At 48.3% G+C, this 26,495-nt stretch overlaps 1 protein-coding gene across 1 annotated transcript; it reads left to right on the top strand.

Annotated features, from left to right (window-relative positions):
- Positions 1-703: 703 nt before the first annotated feature.
- Positions 704-26,493, top strand: LOC138728764 (cystathionine beta-synthase-like). The gene is made up of 16 exons (XM_069872376.1): positions 704-737; positions 2,377-2,531; positions 6,658-6,764; positions 9,405-9,539; positions 10,972-11,051; positions 12,300-12,431; positions 13,701-13,770; positions 14,984-15,075; positions 15,765-15,890; positions 16,934-17,018; positions 18,641-18,746; positions 19,311-19,382; positions 20,692-20,826; positions 21,382-21,490; positions 22,260-22,344; positions 25,212-26,493. Exons 1-16 carry the CDS (start codon positions 726-728, stop codon positions 25,307-25,309), a joined length of 1,599 nt encoding a protein of 532 aa, XP_069728477.1. The 5' UTR covers positions 704-725; the 3' UTR covers positions 25,310-26,493.
- Positions 26,494-26,495: the final 2 nt, after the last annotated feature.

Below are 26,495 nucleotides of genomic sequence, written 5' to 3'. Positions count from 1 at the left end.
GACTTTTGCTCCTTCCCAGTTAATTCGCTGGGTAAACATGGATTTGCTTGGGGAGATACACTCAAGGCTGACACAAATCCTGTCTTGCAAGGAAATGAACGGGTTTTTCTCCCTTTAATCCCTCCCAAGCAGCAACAGGCTTGACAGAAGACTGCTGGGAGGCAATGTTTGCCAGGAGACTTTTTGTCAGACCAGTTGTGGGGTCCAAGATGTTTTGGCACAGCAGCCCCACACCCTCATGGTCTTTTGCTGCTTTGTGGGGTCCAAGATGTTTTGGCACGGCAGCCCCACACCCTCATGGTCTTTTGCTGCTTTGTGGGGCCAGGGTTGGTGCCTCTGGAGGAGAAAATGTAGCTCATTGCCTGATGTGGAGGTGGACCCACATCCCCCGTCTGCCGTCCTGCTTCAGTCTTCAGTCAAGGACCAGGCGGTAACGCAAGGTATTTGACCTCCACCTTTGAGATACTCCAGTACCTCCGGCAGAGAAGAAAGCTCAGGTACACATTGTGGGTTGTTTCAGTCCTTCACTGTTACTTGAATAATGGTGTAGTATTTTCCAATGTTCCAGGGACACCCCAACACACAGGGAACAAACTGCAGCCCATCTTCCCGGCTGGTGGGAAAAACCACAGAGAAAGCACGGCGCAGACTTCAGGTAGTTCTGCTGAGCTGCTTCAAAGACCCTCCTGCCAAGTGGGTGAAACAAGCAAGCGAGCAGAAGGAGGATGGCAGAAATGGTAATTAAGGCTGCCCTCGGGTTCATGTGTTGAGCCACAAATTAATTAGACAATCATGACCCAGCCGTAACAGCACGCTGGCTGTTTGCCTGACGGTTGCGAGTCAGCTGGGCTTTGCAGGCACTGTAGGCAGCCCAGATGCCAAGGAGAGGCAGAGTGGTGGCTTTACAGTCTGTGATGAAGAGGACATTCTGCAGACCTGTTGGCCTCTGCTATCTGTGCTGCACATGTTGGCTCCAGCATCCTCCTGTCAGATGCCTGACTTCCCTCCCCAGGGCAGTAACTAGTGTGGATTTCCCGTATCCCCTCCCTTCTACGTGGGGATTTGTTCTATCAAATTTCAGTATTATGTCTTTGTTCTCATTCTGAAGTAAAATGTAGAAGAAAGGTCCAGCGCCATGCCCTTGAGAATTCCTGCTACAGTAAAGTTACTGAGAGCATTACACTTGCTCTAACTGGAAAACCTACAACCACTGTAGTGTAGGAAGACAGAACAGGCTATGCTACTACAAGCAGGTTATTGCCAACTTTTATCATCAATCAAAGACACAGGTCTCCACTACAGAGCTGAAAGGTCCCATTATTCAACAGGGCAAATTCATTCTGCGAACAAGCCAGAAAAGAAACTTCCGATTACCAAAATCCTGTGTCTTTTTTAATGTGGCTAGTTTCCTTAGCACAAAAGGATGACTGATAAATTGCAGAAAGGATGACACCAAAGCTCCGTATAACCCTTGTTTCTGATGTAGGTCAGTAGCAGATACCGAGAACAAGCTATAAAATGAGACTCCTCATTTTCTCTGTATATGCACCAACGATATAGAGAAAACAACACAGCAAATCACAGAATGCAGGTGCCATTAAGGCCTGAATGTTCAAAAGCGGCTAATGAACTCGACCTTTGCAAACTTGTTTAACTGCTTTCTGGTTTCACTTTTACTTGCTCTACTCCTATAGTTGTTGCTGATAATTTCATTTTGCCTTATTATTTCATGCTGAGAAACAAAAAAGCTTTTCTCGGTCATCTTCTCCAGATCCCCAAGGACTTCCCATCAGCTCTCACCACTAGCCACTTGTCTCATTTCCAGTCTAACAAATCCTCCTTTATTTGACCTGTTTTACTGTGGAATTTGCTCTGTACCCCTGAGCACTTTTACTGCCCTTCCCATATCTTTTATTTCTATTGATTCTCTTTTTTTCACTTTTAGTACACTTGGATGATGGATTAGAGGTGTCCTCTGGCCCTTTGAGGTCTGTTACCACCGTAGCGTATTCTCAAATTATTTCTGGATAGACTTACCTGTGGTTTCTTCACCGCTAGGGTGAAAAACACTGCTCTTGACCAAATAATTAAAAACACTGAATTTTTCTATTGGAGAGGATGCTTCGATGTACATTAGAGCAAGGGAAGACTTACTGGAGATGGTGGCCGAGTGATGGTTTACTGTGTATGTGGTTTAGTATACCACTCCAAAAAGAGCTATTTGGTGCATCTGTAGAATGAGGTTTTTGAAACACCATGGGTGGAGGATGCCCCATGCAGGTCGGCGACCCAAGTATCATTTCTCGCCTTTGTCCAGCTGCCTGTCTGCCCACATTTCCTCCCAGGTGACTGCAGGTCTCTATTTCCACAACACAGGAGCTGACGAAGGGGTGCCTGCTCATGAACAGCAGTTGTGCGGGAAGTCAGGAAAGCAAAGCTGACAGCACGTGGATTCTTCCCAACTTGCCCAGTAAGTGCACATGGACAGCTGCAACGCCTGCCACCAAGTCTCCACACTCCTGTATGCCCTTGTAAGTAACTCCTTCGCGCTGATTATTTCAGAGTGCAGACAGCTCAGTACCTTTTCCTGCAGTACAACTGTTACACTAGGATGATCATGATTGATAGTCAGTAGTTTGACAATATGTTACATTAATCATAGAATCATAGAATCACCAGGTTGGAAAAGACCCACCGGATCATCGAGTCCAACCATTCCTATCAAACACTAAACCATGCCCCTCAGCACCTCATCCATCCATCCCTTAAACACCTCCAGGGAAGGTGACTCAACCACCTCCCTGGGCAGCCTCTGCCAGTGCCCAATGACCCTTTCCATGAAAAATTTTTTCCTAATGTTCAGCCTAAACCTCCCCTGGTGGAGCTTGAGGCCATTCCCTCTTGTTCTGTCCCCTGTCACTTGGGAGAAGAGGCCAGCACCCTCCTCTTCACAATCTCCTTTCAGGTAGTTGCAGAGAGCAATGAGGTCTCCCCTCAGCCTCCTCTTCTCCAGGCTAAACAACCCCAGCTCTCTCAGCCGTTCCTCATAAGGCCTGTTCTCCAGCCCCCTCACCAGCTTTGTTGCTCTTCTCTGGAATGATGGTTTATTTTCCAGAAGACAAACCCCACCTATATCTCCTCCCCAGGAGGAACATTCTTACTCCCTTTAATCTTAGATAAGGCATTTGAAAGCACCTGCTAGTTTGGGGCATCTCATTTTAGAAGAGTTAAAATGAACGTATTTGAGGTATATTTCAGCTAGGAACTTATACACTTCTGCAGAACAGACAAGAAGTTTGGAATTGCATAGCAGAAGTGAAGGGACTCCCAGGTGCTAGACACTTGAGGAGATGCAGTAAAGTCTCTCCTGGCTGTAGTGTAAAGCATGCACACACCTCAAAGCTGTTGCACCCACCCCGTTGTACAGCACAGTCAGTAACAGGCTGCAGTTTGACCGCCCTTGTCCATCCACACAGTCCGAGGCCGTGTGTGAGAATTCCAAGTACTTGCAATGTCTTCAACAATGGCTGAGAGGCCTTCACAAAAACAGGTTACCAGAGCCTGGGCTCTTCAATAAGTAGAAAATGGCCCACGCGGAGGTTGCTCACTCTGTTTAAATGACCCAGGAGTGCAGTGCGAGGCGAAGTGATTGCTGTGAGTGGCTCTTGTCCTCTCAGCAGCGGATTTCCTCCTAGGGTGAGGTAAGTCTACCTGAGTGCCCAGACTAGACTAGACGAGAGGTGCTTTAATGGCCCGGCAAACGAGACCCAGACAAGCTATTAAAGATAAGGCTGTCCTATAAATATCAGGGGAACTGCGGACACATCCGTGCTCTGCCAAAGATGTAAAACATGAATTCTCCTCCAGCGTGTGAGGAACTGGAACCTGTGGGAGGTGTGGCACTGCTCTGTGTGGACATCTGCCAGCTGGGAGTGAGCTGGGTAAGGCATGCCAGGCAGGACACAGCCAGGGCACTGCCGCCAGTGTGCGCGAAGCCCAAACCAGCCTAGCCCATGAAGGACGAGTGGGCTCCACAGCCTCCGAGCTGATCCAGTAAACGTGCTTTCAGGCATCCACACAGTGCAATCCCTGAGGACAGGGTCAGCTCTTTTCAGTCAAACTGGGTTTATGTCTTCAATTTTTCATGCTGAGCAAGATAGCACGTCTGTTTTTTAGCAAACTAGCACCACTGGGCAATAAAGTAGGGCTGGTTTCAGGGCCCTTTCCATCCCCCAGCCAGGGGCATCAGGCAACTTCCTGGGGTCGGGGTCTGGCTGAGGGGGACTGAGCAGCATTGCTGGGGCAGGAACTGGACCATAACCCACAGTATAGCAGTGGAGAAAATACACCGGGACACGCCACACCATTTCATTTACTTTGCAGAAGTGCACGGAGGGGAATTGTTTGTTTTTCCTGCTCAGGGTTAAACCACAGATGGCAGTCAATATAGCAAAAATTTCTGAACTTCCTGAGATCCCCATGTGAAGCCTGACTGAGTTTTGGTGGTAGAAGCAGAGAATGGGAGGAGGGGGATTTTAATTAAGAATATTAATTATTTATTTTTTTTCCAAAGATACAGAGGGAGACTAGTTCTGATATCCCTTGAGCCAACTCTGACTCACTATAACCTCAGCAAGAATCGCTTAGTTTGCCAGGACTGTTTTTCCACTGGATACTTTATGGAATAATATGCCATGAGCAAAAGCAGAAATCTTGAAGAAAAACTCCCCTTGACCACTGTGATACTGAACTGATACCAGCAGCTGCAGAACCAGAACAGGAGTGTAGCCACCACATCCTTTAGCAACACTAAAGGCATTTGCCACAGATCCTTGTATCACTAGACCTGCTGCCTTCAGGCCCATGCACAGAACTCATGCAGCTGTAGAAGGAAAATGACTGTACTTGTATTATTTTCGGAGTAAAATATGGTAGTGATTAAGGGAGGAGCTTGATAGGAACTGCAGAATATTTGCCCCAGAGTGTGAGACAGGCTATTCTTTTTAGGGGATGGTAGCTGGTGGAAATGCAAAAGAGCAGTCCAGTTTCTGGTTCCCAGCCTCACCCTCCCAGCAAGGTTCGCCCTGGCATGCAAGGCAGGGCAGGTTGCCTTCCCCTTCCTTGTCCCCTTGCCAGGCTCCACCACTGCAGAAGATGGAGCCACACAGCCCCCTGCAGTGCCACATCACACCTTCCTGGAGTTCAAAGGGCGCCATAGTATCTCCTTTACCAGAGTTACTGGCTGAGGGTAAATAAATAGCCTTGTTTTCTTATCTCCAGCTGTTTTCCTGCAATCTAGAATTGTAACGTAATATGCAGGTCACTCGCTTGAAAGCCAGACTCTAGGTGAACAGTGCCTGAAGGAGCTGGAGTCTCCTCATGCCATGGTTTAGCCCTGCTGAAATCCCTGAGCAATTCAGTGGCTTTCACAGCAGATGGAAAAAGCTTGCAGCTGTAGGGGAAACTCATTTGTTGAGCTATTGCCTCATATTTACCAGCACCCAGCAGATGTTTCGATGTGCACGGTTAACACTTTCCATGGATGGAGAGGTAACAGTATGTGTGTAGTCCGCCATCGTTTCAAGGCTTGAGATGCAAGGATGCTGGTTTCTTTTGGTAGTAAAGACCGGCACTAAGCCACTACCCCTGCATTCTTGCAAATCAAGAAGTGTTTCTATCGCTCTTGCAAAACCTGGAAGGCGGTGTGTACGTCTTTAAGTAAATCAGCACGTCATCCTTGCTCCATATGGACTTTCTGTCAGCAGACAACCATCTGCCTGGCTGTGATAGCACACAAGGATAACTTGGGTTTAAAGTTCAAAGGATGATAGTAGGCGAGAGCTGTGCAAAGGAGAGCTAAGCTGCGAGGGAGTGAGGCTTTGTCACCCCACTCAGAGCACGGCATGCTGGCTATCAACCAGGGGCAATGTTTGTGGCCCCAATAAACAACCTTCATCAATCTTTTCCTTCCATCTTTAAAAAAGTTCAAGGACATGAGTTCCCTGGCTGTGAGGCAAGATGCATTCAGTTGTGTTGGGCAAACAAGCCCTTTTCATTCTGATTGCAATTGCTGCAGCACGGTTCTTGTCTTCTGCTGGAGTCTGACAGACACTAGCAAAACCAGAAGGCTGGGTTGCACTGATCCAAGCGCTCAGTTTAATTATTTGCAGAACAAACCCTCCAGAGTCCTCTATGGCTTAGGCCTTTCTAACAGCTGGGAGTCTTGGCCAGGCAAGGAACAGCTGGCCCAGGGATGGCTGAAAATGCCAAAAGCAGAGGTAATGGTGGGAGGAGACCCTTGCATTGTGCACAGCCTCCTGGCTTCCTCATGAAATATGTAAAATCCAAGGCTTGTCAGCTCTTCTCATTTCTCTTACTTACAGGCGCATTCCTAAGGCATTCCGAAAGACGACATTTCGGAACAGCTCTGAAAATTAAGTACCTTATGTTTTATGGAAAAGAACTAATAACTTATTTTAAGAGTGACGGAAAACTAAGTCCTGTTGCCATTAATTGTCAACAGGAACCTTTTCTCTTGGAATTGAGGTGTCTCTCAGTGGCCTTGCTAAAGTTGCTGAAACCTCACTCAGATATTATTTGGTTCATGTTGCATAAAAGTTCCTTTGATTTGACATTTTTATTTTTATATTATTTCAGGCAGGAAGAAACAAAGATCTTGCCCAACATCCTGAAGAAAATCGGCTGCACCCCACTGGTCCGAGTCAACAAGATTGGGAAGTCCTATGGGCTCAAGTGTGAGCTCTGTGAGTGTTCCCTTTCCACCAGGTTTTTCCGTGCCATGAGGTGAGGGTGAGGGGCGGTGTTGTAGGGGGGCTTCAGAAGAGCAAGCACAGATGGGGAGGGCCAGATGTGGTAGGTGTTGGGTACTCCAGCTTATCAGATAACCAAACAGGATGGTTCCAAGCTGCAATGACCAGGGGGGTAGTGGTGGCAGAGTCATCTCTCCTCTCGCATAACTGCAGTATAGGTTCAGAGCACAGCTAGGCTGTCTGGGGATGGGTGGTTGACATCACAACAATGGGCAGGGACGCTGCAGCACCCAGGGCAGCACATGGTGTGCACAGGAGTTCCTGAAACGTGGTGGCTGGGATGGGGTGAATGACTCTTTCCACGGACTGAGCAGAGGGATCATCTTTGGGTTGTGAGGGACACATGCCAGCATAGCCCATGTCTGCCAGACAGAGCTCCCACACAGGAGGGGTCTCTGCTCTGCCATGGCATTGTCTCCACCACGCCAGCTGAAGCCAGGCCAGGCGCTGCTGTCTGATAGCCACTGTCCCAGGGGCAGCAACAGCTTCCCTTGGGGACCTCCCCAAAAGGCAGCTAAGGGAAGAGCAGAGGTGGCTACCGACAGATGGGTTTATGAGTGTCATGTGTGCCAGGCCCTGGTTGTAAAAGCCATGCCAAAATGCTGGTTAGGGGGCTGGGTTTTCTAGCAGGACACAAGTCTTCCTCCGAGGGGATATTAGTGTAGTGCTATAAAGGTTGTTTTTAGTCTATTCCCCTGCAGGAATGAGAATAATATGATTATGCTCTCTCTGTGTATATCATAGAATCATCAGGTTGGAAAAGACCCACAGGATCATTGAGTCCAACCATTCCTATCAAACACTAAACCATGCCCCTCAGCACCTCATCCACCCGTCCTTTAAATACCTCCAGGGAAGGTGACTCAACCACCTTCCTGGGCAGCCTCTGCCAGTGCCCAATGACCCTTTCTGTGAAGAATTTTTCTCCTAATGTTCAGCCTAAACCTCCTCTGGTGGAGCTTGAGGCCATTCCCTCTTGTCCTGTCCCCTGTCACTTGGAAGAAGAGGCAGCTTCCTCCTCTCCACAACCTCCTTTCAGGTAGTTGTAGAGAGCAATGAGGTCTCCCCTCAGCCTCCTCTTCTCCAGGCTAAACAACCCCAGCTCTCAGCCGTTCCTCATAAGATCTGCTCTCCAGCCCCTTCACCAGCTTTGTTGCTCTTCTCTGGACTCGCTCCAGAGCCTCAACATCCTTCTTGTGGTGAGGGGCCCAGAACTGAACACAGGATTCGAGGAGCGGCCTCACCAGTGCTGAGTAAATATGGACTTTTCAGTCTCCTTTCCTGTAACTTTCAAGTATCTTGAATTAATTTCAGCTAAATTGGGCAGGACGGGAAAATTCAGGCAGTAAGATCAGTTGAGTGTCAAGTAAGAGGAGGCCTCAGGAGATGGTAGGGGATCATGGACCAGTGCTGGCAGAGGCAGAAGGACAGGTCTGCAATATCTGGTCACCCTCAGAAAGAGTCTGTCCCTTGGGAGATGTCTTGCTGGAGAAAATACCTAAGGGGAGTGGATTTGGTGCAAACAGCAGAGGGGAAGCCAGAGAGAACTTGTTTGCTGGGATGATGTCTCCCTCCCCTGGCGCAGGAAGGGAAGGAGAACAGGCCAGGCTCAGCAGCTGCAAGGTCCTCTCTGAGCTGCAGGTCAACACTGAGCTTCTTACCAGCACAGTCAGAATACTCGTAGCAGTGTTCTGTCAAGGAAACAGTTATGATTGGGCATGATTACCTTGTAATTTCTGTGCCTCCAGGGATCTCTGAGGAGCTGAAGTTGATTTGTCAGGTTGAAGGAGCTGTCTCTGCTAGAATGAAATGAATGACACCTTAAAAGTACCAATTTCTCCCTGTTACCTGTAAAACAGAGCTCAGTATCATCAGCTCAGGGGTAGATGCTGATCAAAACCTTGGAGCAAAGAGAGCTTCCTGAGCATTAGTGGTATGGAGGGGCTGATTAGGAACAGAGTTTGAGTGAGCCTTGGAAAGTCTCCATTACTTGGATTTTTAGACTCAGCTAAGAAAGCATTATTTTGGCTGACACTTGAAAGTGCCCTTTCTATTGTTTGTTTTTTCTTTATGGCACCCCATTCAGGACTACAGATCATCTCTGCAGAGGGGCACCTTTTTAGATACTAACTGCCATGCCCCAGAAAAGTCCGTGAGACCTTGCTGTTAACCCTAATAGTGCCTGCTAGTCCTCGAGGCAGGGCAGCAAGGTGTATAGTAATGGTGTGGGACCTTGCACCCAGGAATCACTGCCTGTCTGGTTGATTTTAAACCCATCCTGGTTGATTTTAAATCCATTCTGGTCTTACCAGGTCTGCCCGCTGCCTTGAGGATGCTGTCGGTATATTAAATGTTGGAGAAAGATGGATTTACAGGCAGGTACGCTTGTGGGTAGTCCCACGACAAGCTGTGGGACCCCGTAAGCAGATGGTGGATGTGCTCCTCTGGCCAAAGAACCATCTCGTAGGGGTAGAATGAGTGTCCTCCAATGACTGCAGCAAGTGCTATAGGATCAGGGAGCTGGTGTTTCCGGCTGTAGCTTGTCCTTGACAGAGCCTGACCTTTCATTTCCAGTGGCAAAATGCGAGTACTTCAACGCAGGGGGCAGCGTGAAGGACCGCATCAGCCTGAGGATGGTGGAAGATGCAGAGAGAGCTGGGATTATAAAACCAGGAGACACGCTGATTGAACCCACTTCAGGAAACACAGGTGGGAAGGGCTGGGACCCTCCTTCTGCCGGGGTACCAGGTAGGGTGGCTGCAGGGGAGGCAGGGATTTGAGAAGCTCTTGCAGTGGCCGTTTCAAGGTCAGTTTGGATCCTGCAGCTCTGGCTCTGTCCTCCCCTCAGCTCTACACTCCTGGCAGCTGTGAGTAGCCTTGGGGTGCTGAGGTGCCTTGTGGCTGAAATTCCCAAGGGTCTGCAAAGTTTCCAAGCTTGCACAGGCTTGCCAGCCAGGTTACCTTGCAGCAAGATAGATGGCATCAGGAACTGGAGAAGCCAGAGCACTGCCAGATGTTTTCAGGCTGGGAAGCTCTTGAATGTCCAGAGGTTCCCAGAGAGGGTCTCCCCTATGGGCTAGAAGATAAACCATCTGGTCTTTCTTTCCTTGTCACTGTCATCCTGTTCACGCACTAGATTATGGTGGAGTACAAGACTAGGGGGCACAACAGAGGAGCATCCCCCATTTTCCAGCCCGGACAGGACCATTGATGCAGGTTTCCATGGCCTTTTGCTGCTCCCTGCACCGGTGTCCCCACCATGTCAGGGGCATGTGTGTGCGCACTGTGTTTTCCTAAGAGGAGGCACCGTGCAGGCTGTTGAGGCGCTCTGGATGGCATTGAGGCTGACCCCTTGCTGGGCTCCCCACCTCCTCCTCAGTAGCCATGCAAAATGGGGCTTGACTGTATCAATCTTGCTCCTTATTGGACCATTTGCTGCTGGTACCACAGAGCCAGAGCCCCTTTCCCTGAACACTTGCTGGACACAGGCACAGGGCGATCTGTGGGCCCCTGGCACAGTTCCCTGGGTGGCTGCAGTGGCTGCCTACCCACCTGGGACAGCCAGGGGAGTGCCATGCCCCCTACAGCCACCCTCAGCATCCTCTTGCAGGGACATGTTGCTCCCACCTGACCTTCCTCCTCTAGCTGGTGAGCAGCTGGCTCCATCCGTCACCCACAGTGAAACTGGAGCCAAGGTCCCTTTTGCCTGCTCACCACAGGGTTGACATGTGCCGCTTCACGTGTGTGTGTCCCCCAAACTGAGAGTGTTTGAGGAGGGGTGGGGAAGGCACTCCTGAAGCAAAATCACCTCTCTGCTGTGTTTTGGAACACAAAGAAAGAGACTTGAGCCTCAGTGCGGGGAGGAAAGCGCTCCCCAGCCTTGCCATTTGCTCAGTGGCATGCTAATAGATTTCTGCGAGCAAGAAAGTTACTGCTGCTCAGCCTGCCTGTTAGTGCAGCCTCTCCAGTGCTCCCTCCACATCCCGAAAGGCTCGTGGAGGATGCCCTCAACTGTAGCTCGTTGGTGAACATTTCTACGTTATGTTCGTCAGCAGGAGAGAGGAGAGTAAGAAGCAATTCACATCAATCAGTTTTGCCAAATGCTATTGTCAACCAATTGCCTTTCCTCCCCACCACCTAGGAATCGGGCTGGCACTGGTAGCTGCAGTGAAAGGTTACCGCTGCATCATTGTCTTGCCGGAGAAAATGAGCGCAGAAAAGGTCAGAGCTTTGTACGATATTACCCTGCAGCCAGGGAACATCTTCCCTCTCTCTCTTTGCAATTCCCCTTCTAGAGACAGAGTGCCCTCTCCTTTAGAGGGTAACGAGCCTCGCCCCACACGCTGACATAGCTTCGTAGTTATTCAGAAGATTTCCTTTTGATGAAAAAAAAAACCACACTGTGATGGCCTGGCTCGTTATCTAGTGTCTGCAGTGCAGCAGGGGCCACCTGTTAGCCAGACACGGTGTACAGCTGAAGAGAAATGGAGCAATATCTGCTGTCTGCAAGGGTGAGGGTTGGATGGAGTGCAGGAGAAGCAGGCAGGCGCCAGGCCTCAGCTGCCTGTCCTGATAACTTCCCTTCTGAAATCTGAGGTGTCACTTGGTCTCCCCATGTCTCTATGGCTTTCTTTAACGTGAAGACACTTCCGATTGTCCAAGCTGATTTCTGGAGATGGTGAAAGTCAAGTCACTTGCATGAGAGCTGATGATCAGGTGAAACTGCCATCCTAGAGATGGCAAAATTCTCCACCTTGGAGAGCCAAAAGTCTCACAAACTGCTTAGCTGAGTTCATGCCAGTGAAGTCAGACCCGAACCCTGACTCGGTTCAAAACTGAGCCCTTCTTCAAACCTAAATTTCAACCTAAATCTCACTTAAGCTCCGTCTGTATCCGATGCCACCTCCTGCCTCCATGGGCTTCATCTCCAGATGTCTTGACACCTCTCCACTCCTTCTTTTTTGACCCTCTCTTCCCCCAACAGGTGCATCTTCTAGCGGATTCATACCCTAGAGCTGATTTGTAGATGTTCGTTCCCTGTGCTTGGTGAGGGTAGAGAAGGGACTTGGGGAAAAATCAGCTTTAAGACTTCCTTCTTGCATGCAGGGGCTCTGATCACAGCACACAGGAGATGCTGCTCCCTACCCCAGTTCTCTCTGCCCCTTTCCCCAGGCACCAAGGAGCAGCAGAGTGTTACTTACCTCTGCCATGTCCCCAGGCTGCCCTCTGAATAGGACAGGGCACGAGGCTAGGCTGGAATCCATGTGCCAGCTTTAGGCAGGAGGCCCTGGGTGCCAGGAGGATGTCAGAGATAGTATAACTAAGAACTGGACATTGTATCTCCAAATGCTAAAGGTCTCCTGCATGCAAAGCTCCTCTGGTATCTGACACTGCCATGAGCCTGCAGGTTTAGATTACCATCACTACGTGAGATCAGTTGCATTACATCTACTCTCTTCCCTCCTAAAGGTCGATATTCTGAAGGCGCTGGGTGCTGAAATTGTGAGGACCCCATGCACTCAATTTGATGCCCCAGAATCTAACATTCGTGTCGCCTGGAAGCTGAAAAGTGAAATCCCAAACTCTCACATCCTGGACCAGGTAAACCCTGTTTCTCTGGTGACTCTCTTTCCAAACACAGTTTTATAGTGTGCACTCCAAGCGTGCTACTATCTGGAGTCTTCCTTCAAACCAGCAACACAGGCAGATTTCATCAGTGTTTTACGGCATTTGAAACTTAATCGTTCCTCTGAAAAACATGGGGCAGCAGAAACTAAATAAGAGACATTTCCAAAGCTATAAAACTTCTGCCAAAGCCTGGATGTGGGTGAGGCTGGGTTTTCTTACACAATTCAAAGACTCCTCAAATTGCTTCGGATTGAACTTTGACCTGAAAGAAATAAGCATTTTATGCCTAGCTGGAAGCCTCTGTTCTCCCTCAAAAATAAGCCTCATGCTGTAAAGCGCAAACACCGAGCAGTTCCTGCAGCACAGTGTCTTGGACAGGAGGGCAGGTCTCTCTCCAGTCTGACCCCGCTGCAGGAAGGAATCCCTATAGTGAGTAAGGAGTTCCTATCGTGCAGAAAAGTCAGGAAAGCTCCTTCTTTTTAAGACAATATCCAACCACTTTTCACAAGCATCTATGGATGTAGACGTGGGGCTGCACACATTTCAGTGCTGTACCTGTGTCCCCCCTGTGGTAAACCCCTCTGTATAGGTGGGACAACCTCTCTGGCCCATAGGTCCCAGCCACCTAACTCACTGCACTGCCAGCCACAAACGCTCTTAAACAACAAAGTAGCTCTGAAAATTATATATATATATGTGATACTTGAAAAGAAGTTTTCTAATATGGTTTTTAAGGAGGGATTTTTAGGGATTTTTTTGTCTGTTTGTTTTCTGAGCTTTTTAGGGGTATTGTGGGGCTATGTTCTCAACATTTTCCAGGCAACAGAAAAGGCTAAAATGCTTCTGTCTAAGCAATCGCTAAAATGCAGAGAAGCTTTCTTCCCTCCAGTAGCTAGGGCTTTAACAAAACCACCAGATCCCACAAAACCTGGCAATGCAACTTATGGGCCAGCCACAGTGTCCCCATACCAAATGTGCACCAAGTGCCAGAGTGAGTGTTTGTGGGAACATTTAATATTCCAGCATGGACAAATCCCACCTGTCTTTGGAAATCTGTCCTGAAGTGACAGCCTGGGGAAAAACCTGTGACCTGGCCTGGCTGGGCTGCAGTCCACCCTTGCCAGGGAGAAGAGGGGGCAGTTGAATGCTTTCAGTAAAGCTCATCGGGAGCTATTGCTGGGTTGGTATTTGACCTGTGTATCTGACCCAGTAACTCATGCTGTTCTCTGTTGAAATAAACAGTACAGGAACCCAAGCAACCCCCTGGCTCATTACGACACCACAGCTGAGGAGATCCTGGAACAGTGTGAAGGTACTGTCCGTGCTGTTGTTTCTGTCTGCTGAGGATGTGCAGGGGACTATAGACCTCTCCAAGAGGCTTATTTTGCATAGTTTTTTGACCTCCATGTCTAGAAACAACCAGAAGAGCCTCTGTAAGTGAAGGCATCCTTAATAATACTGACGCACAGGGTGTAGCAACTTCTCATAATCTACTCCAGATCCACCCTCCTGGCCCTGCAGGGCTTCCCTGCTCTTGCCTCCCATTTCAAAAGCCTGAGGGAGGAGACCAGAAGCTTAACAAATACAGGCTGAACCCAGGGAGGAAGACCCTATCTCTTGGTAGAGACAACATCTCTGTGACCTGCCAGCTGGCCCAAGAGGCCTCACTGGGGAATATAAATCCATCAGGGCATGGCAGGCTGCATCTGATCTGGCACACTCATTTACAAACCAAAATAGACTGAAATTTCACAGGCTAACGACGTTTGATGTGATAGCTGGGGAGGATAAAGGACTATCCCAGTCCACGTTTGTGCAGAAGAAGTGAGATTTATTGCCCGTACTCGGAGCACCACAAAATGTAAACAGGGCTCAGGGGTTTTAACTGGAGAGCTGTTATCATAACAGTAAAACAGTTGGGTAGCAACAGGAACAAGACAGTCCCAGCCTTCCCTCCACTACAACGTTTAGATTTGCTCCTACTGGCTGCCAGCAGTGAATTACAAGTCCCCTTCTCCCAGTGCAGTTGCATCATAAGGCTCTGAAGGCCTGATTCTGCTCCTACCAGTCATAAATCAGTATAATTTCTCTGATGCCAGTGGGGCTACCTATGACCCACACAGGTAGCCAGGCAGAAACTAACACTAGCTGAAAAATTGTGCCTGTTAGGGATATGTGCTGCTACTCATGTGTGAGCTTTGCTTTGATGTGGCACGGTTTGAAAAGGCTGGACGTGCTGAGATGCTCCTTCTGCCTTTAGCCAATAAATGCCAAAGACACAGAAATAATGGAGACCAGTGGGAGATCTGGAGGTCACCTCCAGCCCCCTGTGCTGAGGCAGGATCCACAGTGCTCAGATCCCGCAAGCTCATCTGAGCTTCTCGGCAGGACCATGCTTTGGCTGCTAGCATGACCTCTGCCTGTTCTGTCCAGAGACGAGATTGTAGCAGCCAGGGGATGCAGAGCCCTGAGTAAAGCAGGGTGACACTGAGTTCCTGCAAGCCCCTCTCCTCTCTGACCTGCAGGCAAGGTCCACATGGTGGTGATTGGTTCTGGCACAGGAGGCACTGTCACCGGTGTCGCCAGGAAGCTGAAGGAGAAGTGCCCGGAGTGCAAGGTAAGCTGGGAAGCAGGGCTGCTTGCTGGGTTTTCTGCTTATGCTTGTGATCAAACCTAACTCCACTGCTCACCTGAGCCAGCAGTTCTCTCCACGTATTTGATTTTTCACCATGAACCTGGCTGTTGTTCGAACAGGTGGTGGCCTTAGGCTCAGCTTGAGGGGGGACATGGGCATGAGAATACCTGGAACAGTGTCACCATCCCTTCTTACGCTGAGTGCTGAGGGAGGCCACCTCAGCCCAGACATAAAGCTGCAAAGCAGCCAGGGACTTTCAGTGTCAGTTAACACAATTAGATCCAGAAAGGGTGTCTGCAGTCACAAGTTTCCTTAGGTTTGAGCTAACTCTCTGGCTTTGCATTGGAGCAGATTAAGGAGCACTCACACTATCCTAAGGGCTGAGCTTTGCCAAAAGCGTGATGACAAACACCTTGACAGTGATAACATTTTAAGCCGCTAGTCACTTCTGTAGCAACCGAAAACTACCTAGGTTCTATTTAAAAAGACAGTGGGAAGCAGTACCTTCTCATCCTGGAAGCTCTCCATGCTGCCAGTGGGTAGGAATATTAATGAATATCATGGAAAGGAAAATGTTGCTGATAAGGATGTGGGTAATTTTTACTTCAAGTTGTGTATTTGAGTATTTCTGAACTCTCGTTGTGGTTTAACAAAACTTCCTTCTCCCAAAGATCATTGGTGTAGATCCCGAAGGCTCCATTGTTGCTCTGCCCAGCGAGATGAACAGGACGAACACTCCAGCCGTCGAAGTGGAGGGCATTGGGCATGACTTTATTCCTACTGTCCTTGACAGATCGGTAAGAAGCCATGTGATAAGAGGCCTCTGTCTGATATCTGGCTTTGCATCCAGCCTATTCTCAGGTTCAAAGGCAGCCAGCCTGCTGTGACCTCTAGAAGTGGCCCAGCCCTAAGGCTACCCATGTACCTTCCCAGTGCATAAGAAGCTGTTGTGGGGAGGTTTGGGCCCCAGCGCTAAAGCATCTCTCTGAGTAAATCTGATTGTGACTGACGTACAAGGAGAAGACAAATACAGGAGGAAATGAGGAATTTGCCACAGTGCCAGCCTCCTCAGCTCAGCCTTGCTAGTATTCAGAGTGTGCCGCTTGTACTGCAATCACGGAGAAGAGGTCAGTGCTGAGGCGGCTTTTTATCACTCTAGCATTTCCTGACTCTTCATTGTTGTAGGCACCACATGCACACAGCAGAAACCTTGCACCATTTATGGGCTGGAAGACAAGATCCAAGCCATGTAAAACAACAGATTATGGGTGTTCTACAGCTTTCTCTCAGGTTTCTTCTCAGCGTATCAGTTGCCGCCAAGCACAGAGCTTTAAAGCCCTAACTCAAGTTGCCTGTGTTTGCCCAATCTTTTTCTTAAAAAGGTCTCCCATAGCCTCAGAACCCAGATTGTTTCTGTTTTCAGGTGTTGTGTTAATGACATCTCTGCTGTCTGCCCATGGCTTTAGAGCTGTGACCTGTAATAACACATAACTTCTTATTATTGGATCTGATTTTGCCTGTAAATCAAGACGATTAGTGTAGCCTAGCCTGGAACATCATGAGCACCACTTCATCTCCCACATCCTTACTCTGGACCTCTTGGACATCCCTAACTCTCCAACAAAAGGATGCTGGCTGGAAAGGCTGGAGTGGGTGCCTGCAAGCAAGGACAAACATTCTGGACCAATGATGCTTTGACAAATGCATTTACTTTTAACAAGCGTGGAAAGCAGCTTTTGGCTACCAGGTGTTGTAGGCATCAACACCATTACTTGCCTCAGACAGTCAGGACAGCCTAAAATACCACTCCCAGGAACTAACCTTCTTGCCTTTTCTTCAGGTGGTTGATCAGTGGTATAAATGCAATGACAGAGACTCATTCCTCATGTCTCGCAGGCTGATCAGAGAGGAAGGATTATTGTGTGGTAAGCACCAATGACAACACTTGTTTCTCTTAACAAAATTTGTGAACTTCATCCTTTTGGGACCAAAACACTTTGGGAAATGTACTCTCTGCATTGGGTGTGTGTTAGGTTAACAGGGCTCCATGGCTGAACGCTGAGCTGTTGTGTAGGTTGCTGTAGACTTCAGAGGTGTGGCAGTGAGTCTGTGGTCTGGGATCTGACTCATCAGCCGCAATAATTATAGAAGCAATAACTCTCCTCTTACTCGAGCACTTTGGCACACAGAACTGGATCTTCAGGCCTAACTCTGTGTGGTGTAGTGTTACACGGACCGAAGAGAGGATTAGTAGGACTCGGGGAAGGACAGGTGGGCTAAAACTGTCGCTCCACTAAGAACTCTGCGAGGCTGTACTCTGTCATTGAACAGTTGCCACGCTAGATGTGCCAGGTTTGGACCAGGAAAGTTTGAAAGTAAAGAAAATGTAAGATGTTCTTACTGAGTATTTTTCCCAGTGCCAACAAGCTGTAAGTGATCTCACTGGCTTTCCAAAATGAACAAGTGCCCTCAGACAAACCCTGCCTGTACCCTAAGAGCCTCTACACAGTATCAGTGTTTTTTCAGCCTTTCCTGCCACCGAGCATATAGCTATAAGTTTGCATCCAGGACCAGACAATAGTAGTTACAGCTGATAAAAGTGGAGCGCTCACTTCTAGGGAGTTTTGCAAAAGATGGGGCCATTTGTAATGAAACACTTAAATGTTGATGTAACCTAGTGGGCACAAAGTCACAGTGTTTCAACAGAAACCACTTGCTGAACTCAACTCTAATTTGTGAGTAGCTTCGTGTTCTCTGAACTGCATTTTTCAGGGCCTTTCCTCATCTGTTTGAAAAACAAATGACCCAGTGCTAGTTAACCTGCTGTAAAATACGTGCTGCCTTGAATGCAGCGTGTAATTGGCACACAGATAGTGGAATGTGTTTGACTTCCCAGTACTTGAACTACCAGTGGAAGAATTGCCTCCGTAAAGCAGGGACCTGCTTTCCCTACGTGCAGCAAATCACACATGTGCACACAGACACAGGGAGCGTTTAAGTCTTCATGTCACGTTGGCCTGGTATTCCAAGCATGAATGCAATGTTTATGTTTTTTTCTGTCTTTACAATGCATTCAAAGCCAATCTTTGATTGCCAAATATGTCAAACAGAAGCTCTAGGTTTGGCACGGTCTTCTCTTTACCTGAAGGAACGGTGCAGCGTGGGGAGCAGGGGTATCAGTTTCCCCATATTGAACCTTTCAGCCCTTGGTCTACCTGCAGAGTCACCACAAGAAGTGATTTATGATGTTCATAAGGTGACTCCTGTGCTGCCTCAAAAGCTCATTGCCAAGAGCCACCATACGAACACGTCCTTTCAGTCCCTACCTCTTCTTGACCTTAAAGCCAACAGGGCTGTGGGGGATGATTGTCCTCCCATTCTCAGCATCTCGAGGTGCCCTGGTATACGAGGTGCTAGCTCTGCTGCTGCTCTGTCTGGGTACCTCTGCGCCGTCAGCAGGGCAGCGCGGTGCCCCATACACCAGGACTGTCTCCCTGCACCCTGCCCAGCCCTGACACTCGTCTCTGTCTTCTTGGTACACATCCAGGCGGCAGCTCAGGCAGTGCCATGTCTGTTGCTGTGCAGGCTGCCAAGGACCTGGAGGAAGGTCAGCGCTGTGTTGTCATCTTGCCTGACTCCGTCAGGAACTACATGTGAGTTTCTCACTTCCTCACCTGCTTTCCAGCACCAGGACATGAGTTCCCACAGCCTTCTCCCTCACTTTTTACACATGGGCTTGGCTCGTCAGTGACAAGAGCTTAGGACTGCTGAGCCAAGGTGGTGTGGGTTCCTGGAGAACCAACCCTCTGACAGCACAGCACCTGGAGTGAGCCCAGAGCTGGGAGTCTCCCTCGAGCGGTTCATGGGAAAGAAAAATAAATAAACAGGGAGAAATAGCATACTACCATGGCAAGCACCAGGGGCTGGGTGTTGGGACATTTGGTTTTATTTCCTCCCATCGCTGACTTACTGCATGGAGGAGGAATCAGTCATGCTACAGTTTTTGAACTTGCATGACTAAAGTTAGGAAGGCAAATAGCTGGCGTGCTTCTAAGAGTTACTGAGCACCCGCAGCTCACGTTGACCTTAAAAGGGGCTAAGAGCAGCCAGCTGCAAAAATCATGGGAGCCCCGGGGCAGTGCTGTGTCTAGTGCATGAAACAAAGCACGGCTTCTTCTGGAAGGCTCACAGACTTGCTCTTTGTTGGTGATTTCTAGGTCCAAATTTTTGAATGATAAATGGATGATAAAAAACGGTTTCCTAAATGATGTCCAGGAGAACAAGCCTTGGTAAGACAACATTTGCCGATATAAATGGTGATAAGGGAATCAGCTTTCTGAGTCTGGAAATTATTATCTGTCTTCAAAGGAAAGTATTATCTTTTAGTATTTAGAAAAAACGCAGTTAAGTCCATATCCCTCTAGGGAGGCTGTAATGTCAGCTCCTCTCTTTTGAGTGGTTAGGTATCCCAGTTCTCAAACTGAAGTCTATAAAGGAGTTGTCTCTGTCCCACAGTTGCCAATTCAATCCCATGTGGCAGTCATTGACCAGACCACCTAAACCCTGCTGAGCGGAATGACTGAGGTGGACTCTCTCTACTCCACAGCTGACATTCAAAGAAAGATTTGGCCAACGGGGAGATGAGCGCCTCTTGTAGCAATCACCCTTTCAAACAGATCTGGAGGTCTTTTCAGGCAGGGAAGAGTAACTGTTTACTTTCCAGAGCTGCAGGCCACAAAAGATTATCAACTTGGCTGTCTCTTGCATACCATGGGGGTTGGACTAGATGACCTTTAAAGGTCCCTTCCAACCCAAACCATTGATTCTATGATCCTACAGGGAAGGAGTCCCCTCAAGGCAGTGAATCACAGAAAAATTCATGATGCCTGTTGACATGTGGCTGAGCAAATGCCAGTTGTTTAGAATGCTCCTACTCTCACTCTAAAGACAGCAGGTATTATTGGTGTCATCAGCTCCTTTAGGTTACTGTGGCCGAAGATTATTACAAAATATTGCCTAAAAAAATTAATCCATTTCCAAGGCCTCTTGTGCCTGGTTAGAATTGCTCTTGGCCCTTCCAGCCTCTAGCATTGCCCTGCCTTTTCTGCAAGGGCAAAGGCCTGAGATAAGTTGGGATCTGACTGTTGTCCCCAGCAAAAAAGTGTAGCTTGTCCCTCTTAAATCACAGGAATATATCTACCAGGCTCTTTCCTGGAAGAGCTGCAAATGCTGCATTTTGAGGTCTAAGGATACAAATCAAAGAAGAAATATTGGTAGCCCTCCACTCATGAACTTGAAGTGAATGCCTCAGTAGCTTCCATGGATTCAGGACAGCTCCGGCACTTTCTCAGCTGCTGCCCTTAGCCCTGTATCGGGAGCTGTATGAACACTGGGCATAGGGCAAGCTTGGCTTCAACAAGACCTGGCCATGGTAGACTTGTAGCACTGCTGTTTTGGAGCTAGGAAAGGGGCGAGCTTTGCAGGCAGGCAGAATATCTCTGTGTGGGGGGTCTCATCTCTACTGGCCTTACCTCGCTGAGCAAGGCCCATAGCCGCACACAGACAAACAGCTTGGCGTTGCCATTTGTCTTTCAACAGGTGGTGGAACATCAAGGTGCAGAAACTGAATCTCTCAGTCCCTCTCATTCTCCTCCCAGAAGTCAGCTGTCAAAAGGCAATTGAGATCCTCCAGGAGAAGGGATACGACCAAGCTCCTGTTGTTGCTGAATCAGGGTAACTATTTTTACTTGTTACAGAGATGGTCATTCACACAGGGGAAGCAGCTATGATGAAGCTGAACAGAAAATGCCATTTACTGATCCAGAGACAGGGCTCTTGTGTTGGATTCTGTGACGCGTTATTTTAAAAATAACATCTGCCTCCTTGTGATGATTCGTCAAGAAAACTTCCTGTAAGTGAGCTAGTTAAAGTCAAAGCCAAATCCAGCACCCACCAGACTTAGCAGAGGCAGAATCAGTGCACAGCCAAGTGGTGACCAGAGGAGAGGTGAGGGCTTGGTGGGAAATCCCACACAAATAAGGAACTGGAAGTTTTCCTTCTCCCAGCTGCCAAGTCCTGGATTCCAACTGCAGACTTTGACTACTGTTAAACCAATACCTTGGTGAGGACAAGGATCTTCTTGTCCTGCTCAGATGAGGAGAAAGCTGATGCCTCCTGATGGCAGCAACAGTTTAGTCACTGACTTCAAGGGGAGCTGTTTAGCCTTTACAAAAAATGCATGTCCTACCTCAGATCTGACCTTTTGGAAAACTTTCTGTTCCCTTACAGACTCATTTTGGGAATGGTGACCCTCAGCAACACCCTCACCTCAGTGCTGGCTGGAAAAGCACAATTCTCGGATCCTGTTACGAATGTCATCTACGACCAGTTCTCAAAGGTACCGCTAAGGCTGTGGCTGATGTCACCCACCATATGGGGACAGGGAGAGTAGTGGAGGTGCACCACCACCCTGAGATGTGAGAGGAGCAGGTAGAAGAAGACAGTGAAAAGACAGAGAGGTGAAGATAGAGAAAAGCAGAGAGAGTGGTAGTGATAGAGACAACATGGAGATGAAAGTAAGTACAGGCATCTGCAAAAATGCTCCTGAGCCTGTGGTGTTCAAACATGGGAGTTTACACACCAGGAGCAAAGCATGTGTATAACCACCCCCAATGTTACATTTTCAGAGGATTTTGTCCACCTGGGGGATCATCATTATCTGAAATCAGAGCCCAGCTACTGCCGGGGCTCAGCAGGGCAGGGGCGACTCTGGCATGGGCTCTAATGGGACACGGGGCAGGTCCTGTGGCTGTGCAGGGGAGGAATGCCTGGGCTGGATGGCCATCAATAGACCAGAGATGGAGTAAGGTAAATAGACAATGTTTTAGGGAAATTGGTGCCATCACCTCGTGCTGGCCCAGGAAGACTCCCTGAGTTTTGGGGAGGCAGTGTTGTATTTCAGCTACAGCAAAGCCAGGTTTGCAGGTTGCCTTCATCTCCTCCAGTCTCCCCAGAAGAGTGTGAGTGAGTGAGATGTACCTGATCCTGGTGCAGCTGAGTGCCACCCTGCCCATTGACAGCTACAGTCAGAAGCAGGAATCAGGCTTCACACCACTGTCTTTTAAATATGAAGTGAAATGTATAATATATCTTTCTGCCCTGTTTAGATTGGCCTGGAGGACAACCTTGGGAAGCTTTCCTGCATCCTGGAGAATGATCATTTTGCTATCGTTGTACATGAGCAAATGCAGTGTAGGTATCTGCAGAAGCACTGTATGGGCTTTGCACAAATGTTTGAGAGGGAGAGGAAAATTCTCAAGTTGAGCTTGGTAGGTATCAGCACAGCTGCTCCACACGTGCAGTCACTGAGCCTTTGTAGGAAGGATTTCTGCCTTGTGGCTCTGCAAAGCCTTGGAATTACCAGCTATTCACACATTTCCTTTCCTGACAGCACAGGGATGGGGTGGGGTGGGGGCCAGGGAAGCCTTAAGCACAGGAGCCTGGGACCACCACACACAGACTGGATGTGTGTCCTGCAGGAACAAGTCCCAGATCTTGGCCATGACAGCTGCATTGTAACCCCCATGCAGGCATGATGCTGAAGCACCAATCAGCTCTATCCCATCTCCTTATCTTACGGTTTCCCATGGAAACCTACTTCTGGGGTTGGGAGATGATATTCCTTATGGGGTTCATTTGATCCTCTCCAATGACAGTCGAGGGGGACTGTGGGCTGGGGTGCAGTGCCTTTGCTGCATACCTGTAGGCTCAGCCCTCTAGTACGAATTTAGCCTTTTGACCTTGAATTAAAATCACTGTCTTGCTGGTTGTGGGCAACAGAATAAACAAGGAGCATGTTAGGGATCTCAGTAAACTTAGTATCCCAAGGGCAAGGTCAAAGGAGCATTTGGGCACCTTAGATAAATCTTAGGTAGAATTCAGGCATGTAAGTGAATGGGAACAAATTACACAGTCTGCATCCCACTGCTTACAGGCTGCCTGCTGTGCGTGCCCAGAGGCTGTGCCATTTTCTCTGAACACCCCTGCTCCCACTTGCCACCCTGGGAGATGCAGCCAAGAGGTGTCCTTTTGTCTGTGTGACTTAAGGTGTCTGGGTAAATTGATATGCTAAGAGGCCTTGTACCCTGGATGCTATGACACACCTACCCTGAAGGTCCAGGGTAAGTTGAGAAGTATGTGAGAGCTGGGGTTGTTTAGCCTGGAGAAGAGGAGGCTGAGGGGAGACCTCATTGCTCTCTACAACTACCTGAAAGGAGGTTGTGGAGAGGAGCGTGCTAGCCTCTTCTCCCAAGTGACAGGGGACAAGAAAAGAGGGAATGGCCTCAAGCTCCACCAGGGGAGGTTCAGACTTGACATGAGGAAAAAGTTTTTTACGGAAGGGTCACGGGGCATTGGAACCGGCTGCCCAGGGAGGTGGTTGAGTCACCTTCCCTGGAGGTGTTTAAAGGATGGATGGATGAGGTGCTGAGGGGCATGGTTTAGTGATTGATAGGAATGGTTGAACTCCTGTGGGTCTTTTCCAACCTAGTGATTCTGTGATTCTGTGTTGGACCATGAGTAAGCCCTGTGGCAGGGGCCTATGAGTTAGGAGTCAGGGGAACCCATGTCTGAGCCTTACCTGGACCATGGCTGGATATAGGGATGTTCTGTCAATTCAGGAGCACAACCAGATTAGTCCAATAAAGCAGCTGTACCTGCAGCTTTGGTTTATTCTCAAACCATTGTACAGCCACCTCCTCCTTGGTTAAGCAAACCGGCTCAGTCACGTGCAGTAGAACCACATCAGCACAAGGGCTGTTGACATAGCAGCAGCAGCGGGGATCATACTTTGTTGCTCCTCTAACCAAAACAGGTATGGTAGCAGGTGCTGTTCTGCAAATCTGATCTAACACGCCTTCCCAATATAATTATATTGTAAAACTTCTAGAAGTACAAATTTGGCCTTATCTCCAGGGAGTTGCTTTGTTTAAAATGTTAGCAATGTGAAAAAGCAGTCTGAAGACCCATACTTAGGTCTTCTAAAATAGAGCTGAAGGGTATAATTATACTGATTTTATGGGATTACATGTTGAACATGCAGAACATTCCTACAGTGAGCAGCATGCAATATTGTGTTGTATCAACTGCCAGCAAAGGGCTGCCTTGTGAACCTGGGGCCTATGAAACCCACCGTGCGCAAACATCCCAGCCCCTTTGCTTCTATATCCATGTCCTGCTGCCCAAAGCCCCGTCAGTTCCAAAACTGGCTTGTGAGTTCAGCTGCGTTCCCACAAAACATTGCAAACAAAAGTATCGTCATTCAAAACTGCCTTTGATGCACATTTCCAATTCTCTCACTAAAAATAATACTAGGCAGAATTGCCTTCTTCAGCTATGTTGTCATAAAATAACAAAAATCTATTTTGCATCACATTTTAATATAAATTAAATGGTATCCACAAATTAAACAGCATCTACCAAAAACATCAGCCAGCTGTGCGCAGTGCCTCTTGCTCTGGTTTTCAAGCAGCATTGGTTTTCTTTTCCAGAGCTGCTGTTTTAATGCTGTTACAGTTACCACCTTATTTATTACTTGCTTCCCACACCTTTGGAGCTTGCATTTTATCTTGTGTTTGGACTCTGGTGGCTAGTTTTGTTTTTATTTAAGAAAACATTTCTCAGATGGTTAAAGCAATTGTTGCGATGCTGTTTTATTAATGGTGGTGTAGGACCTTATGAGAACAGAGCAGAAAGTGTCTCACTGGTGCTTGTAAAGGATCCCATTAGCTTGGCCTGAAAAGTTTTGTGGTGATAGAAGCAGGACTGGAACTGAGGTTGGGTAAAAACAACTGGGAAATTAAGTTTCCTGCTCTGGTAAGGAGCGCGTTTTCTGCAGCTAAAACCTCCCTAATGCAATCCCAGTAACACAACCAAGGCTGCATCAGTCATTCTTGTTGAGGCAGAGCAAGACAGCTGCTGCCCCTGTTAAGGTTTTCTCACAATAAATGAGTAGCAGCCTCTGCACTGCTATGGGGTTTTTTTTCTTCCTTTTTTATTTTTGTTTTTTGGAGGGTTTTTTTTTAATCTCCTCACTAAACTGATGTTTTCTGTGCTTACAGTCAATGGAAATGGCAGTTCCTTCATGAAGCAGACAGTGTTTGGCGTGGTCACAGCGATGGACCTCCTCACCTTTGTTAGCAGAAATGAGAAGAAGTAGCCCAGCAGCTCGGCTGCACCCACCTCCACTCCTCTGGCACGGCCAGCGTCTCCCCCAGAGCCTGAAACACCTGGCTGCAGGTTCTTTCTAATCCACCTGATAGTTTCTGAAAATGACTAGGTGAAAATTGTAATGTAGTAACTGTTTGTCCACTAAATGCCACCCGGAATATCACTAAGGAGAAGATAACTAAACAATTGCATTTTTAATAGCTGTATTTGGTTACATGGAGCTACCCAGGACTGGAGAGGTAATGCGGGGGGTGAGATGGGAAGCAGATGGTTACTAATTCCCAGATTCTAACAGTTAATGGGGTTCAGTGTGTTTGCTAGCAGTAGCTACCTATGCACTGTTGGTGTTGTAGCTATCACAGGTTGTCTAATCTCACCATGGGAGGCTCTGACCCTCTTGAGAGCTGGGGTGAAGCCAAGTCATGGCTGCATCCTCCTGCCCCTCTGCAACCCTCGCAGGGAGGGTAGCAGGCACCCCTCAGGGACCTTCCTTCTCACCCCTTGTTCCACTTGGAAGCCAAGGAAGCAGCTTTTTCCTCCATTCCCTAGGGGTGAGTAGGAGAGGCAGAGCCCTGGAGGAGCCATGAGGAGGGGAGCAGGTAGGACGTGACATCCTGGTATGCAAAAAGTGGGGAGCTGGGCAGCATGGACAGGAGGGACGGGAAGGGACAGCAGAGGGTCGTGATGGACATAGGGGTGAGGTGATGGGCAGGTGAGGAACATTCACTCCTGTAGTGGCAACTGGCCTTTGAGGAAGCTGGTGGCACTGGCTGTCTCATGCAGTATCCTGGGAGAGGGGGCAGTGAACCAAATCAAATGTGAAAGGAGAGCTGTGAGATCAGACTAAGCACTGTTGAAACCTGGTTTGGGGGAGTTGTTCTCAAAGACTCTAAGAGCTTTGCATTCTTTCCACGTGTCTTGAGAAGTGCTCCAAGGGGACAACAACCAATTCTGGTTTTGGCTTGCTGCTAAGTGGCTGTTCCATACTTTCAATCTAATCTAGTTTGTACAAGACTTTTATTAAATAATAGAATGCTGAAGTATTTATATATAGGAAGAGTATCTCTGCTGCCTTTTGTTTCCTGAGTGACACAAGCTATGTCAGATCTTCCTCGAGTTTTGCTTGAGTAATAAACATATTTGTTCAGAAAAAGTAAAAACTGATTAGCTCAACC

The sequence above is a fragment of the Phaenicophaeus curvirostris genome, chromosome 1 (genome assembly GCF_032191515.1).
Source record: "Phaenicophaeus curvirostris isolate KB17595 chromosome 1, BPBGC_Pcur_1.0, whole genome shotgun sequence".
Classification (NCBI taxonomy): domain Eukaryota; kingdom Metazoa; phylum Chordata; class Aves; order Cuculiformes; family Cuculidae; genus Phaenicophaeus; species Phaenicophaeus curvirostris.
Note: the sequence above shows the minus strand (reverse complement) of the source record. Positions and strands in the feature narration are given on the sequence as shown.

Coding starts and splice junctions, on each gene's coding strand:
- LOC138728764 (XM_069872376.1), top strand. Junction 9,540..10,971: donor ACCCACTTCAGGAAACACAG/GTGGGAAGGGCT, acceptor CCCACCACCTAG/GAATCGGGCTGGCACTGGTA. Junction 12,432..13,700: donor ACTCTCACATCCTGGACCAG/GTAAACCCTGTT, acceptor TGAAATAAACAG/TACAGGAACCCAAGCAACCC.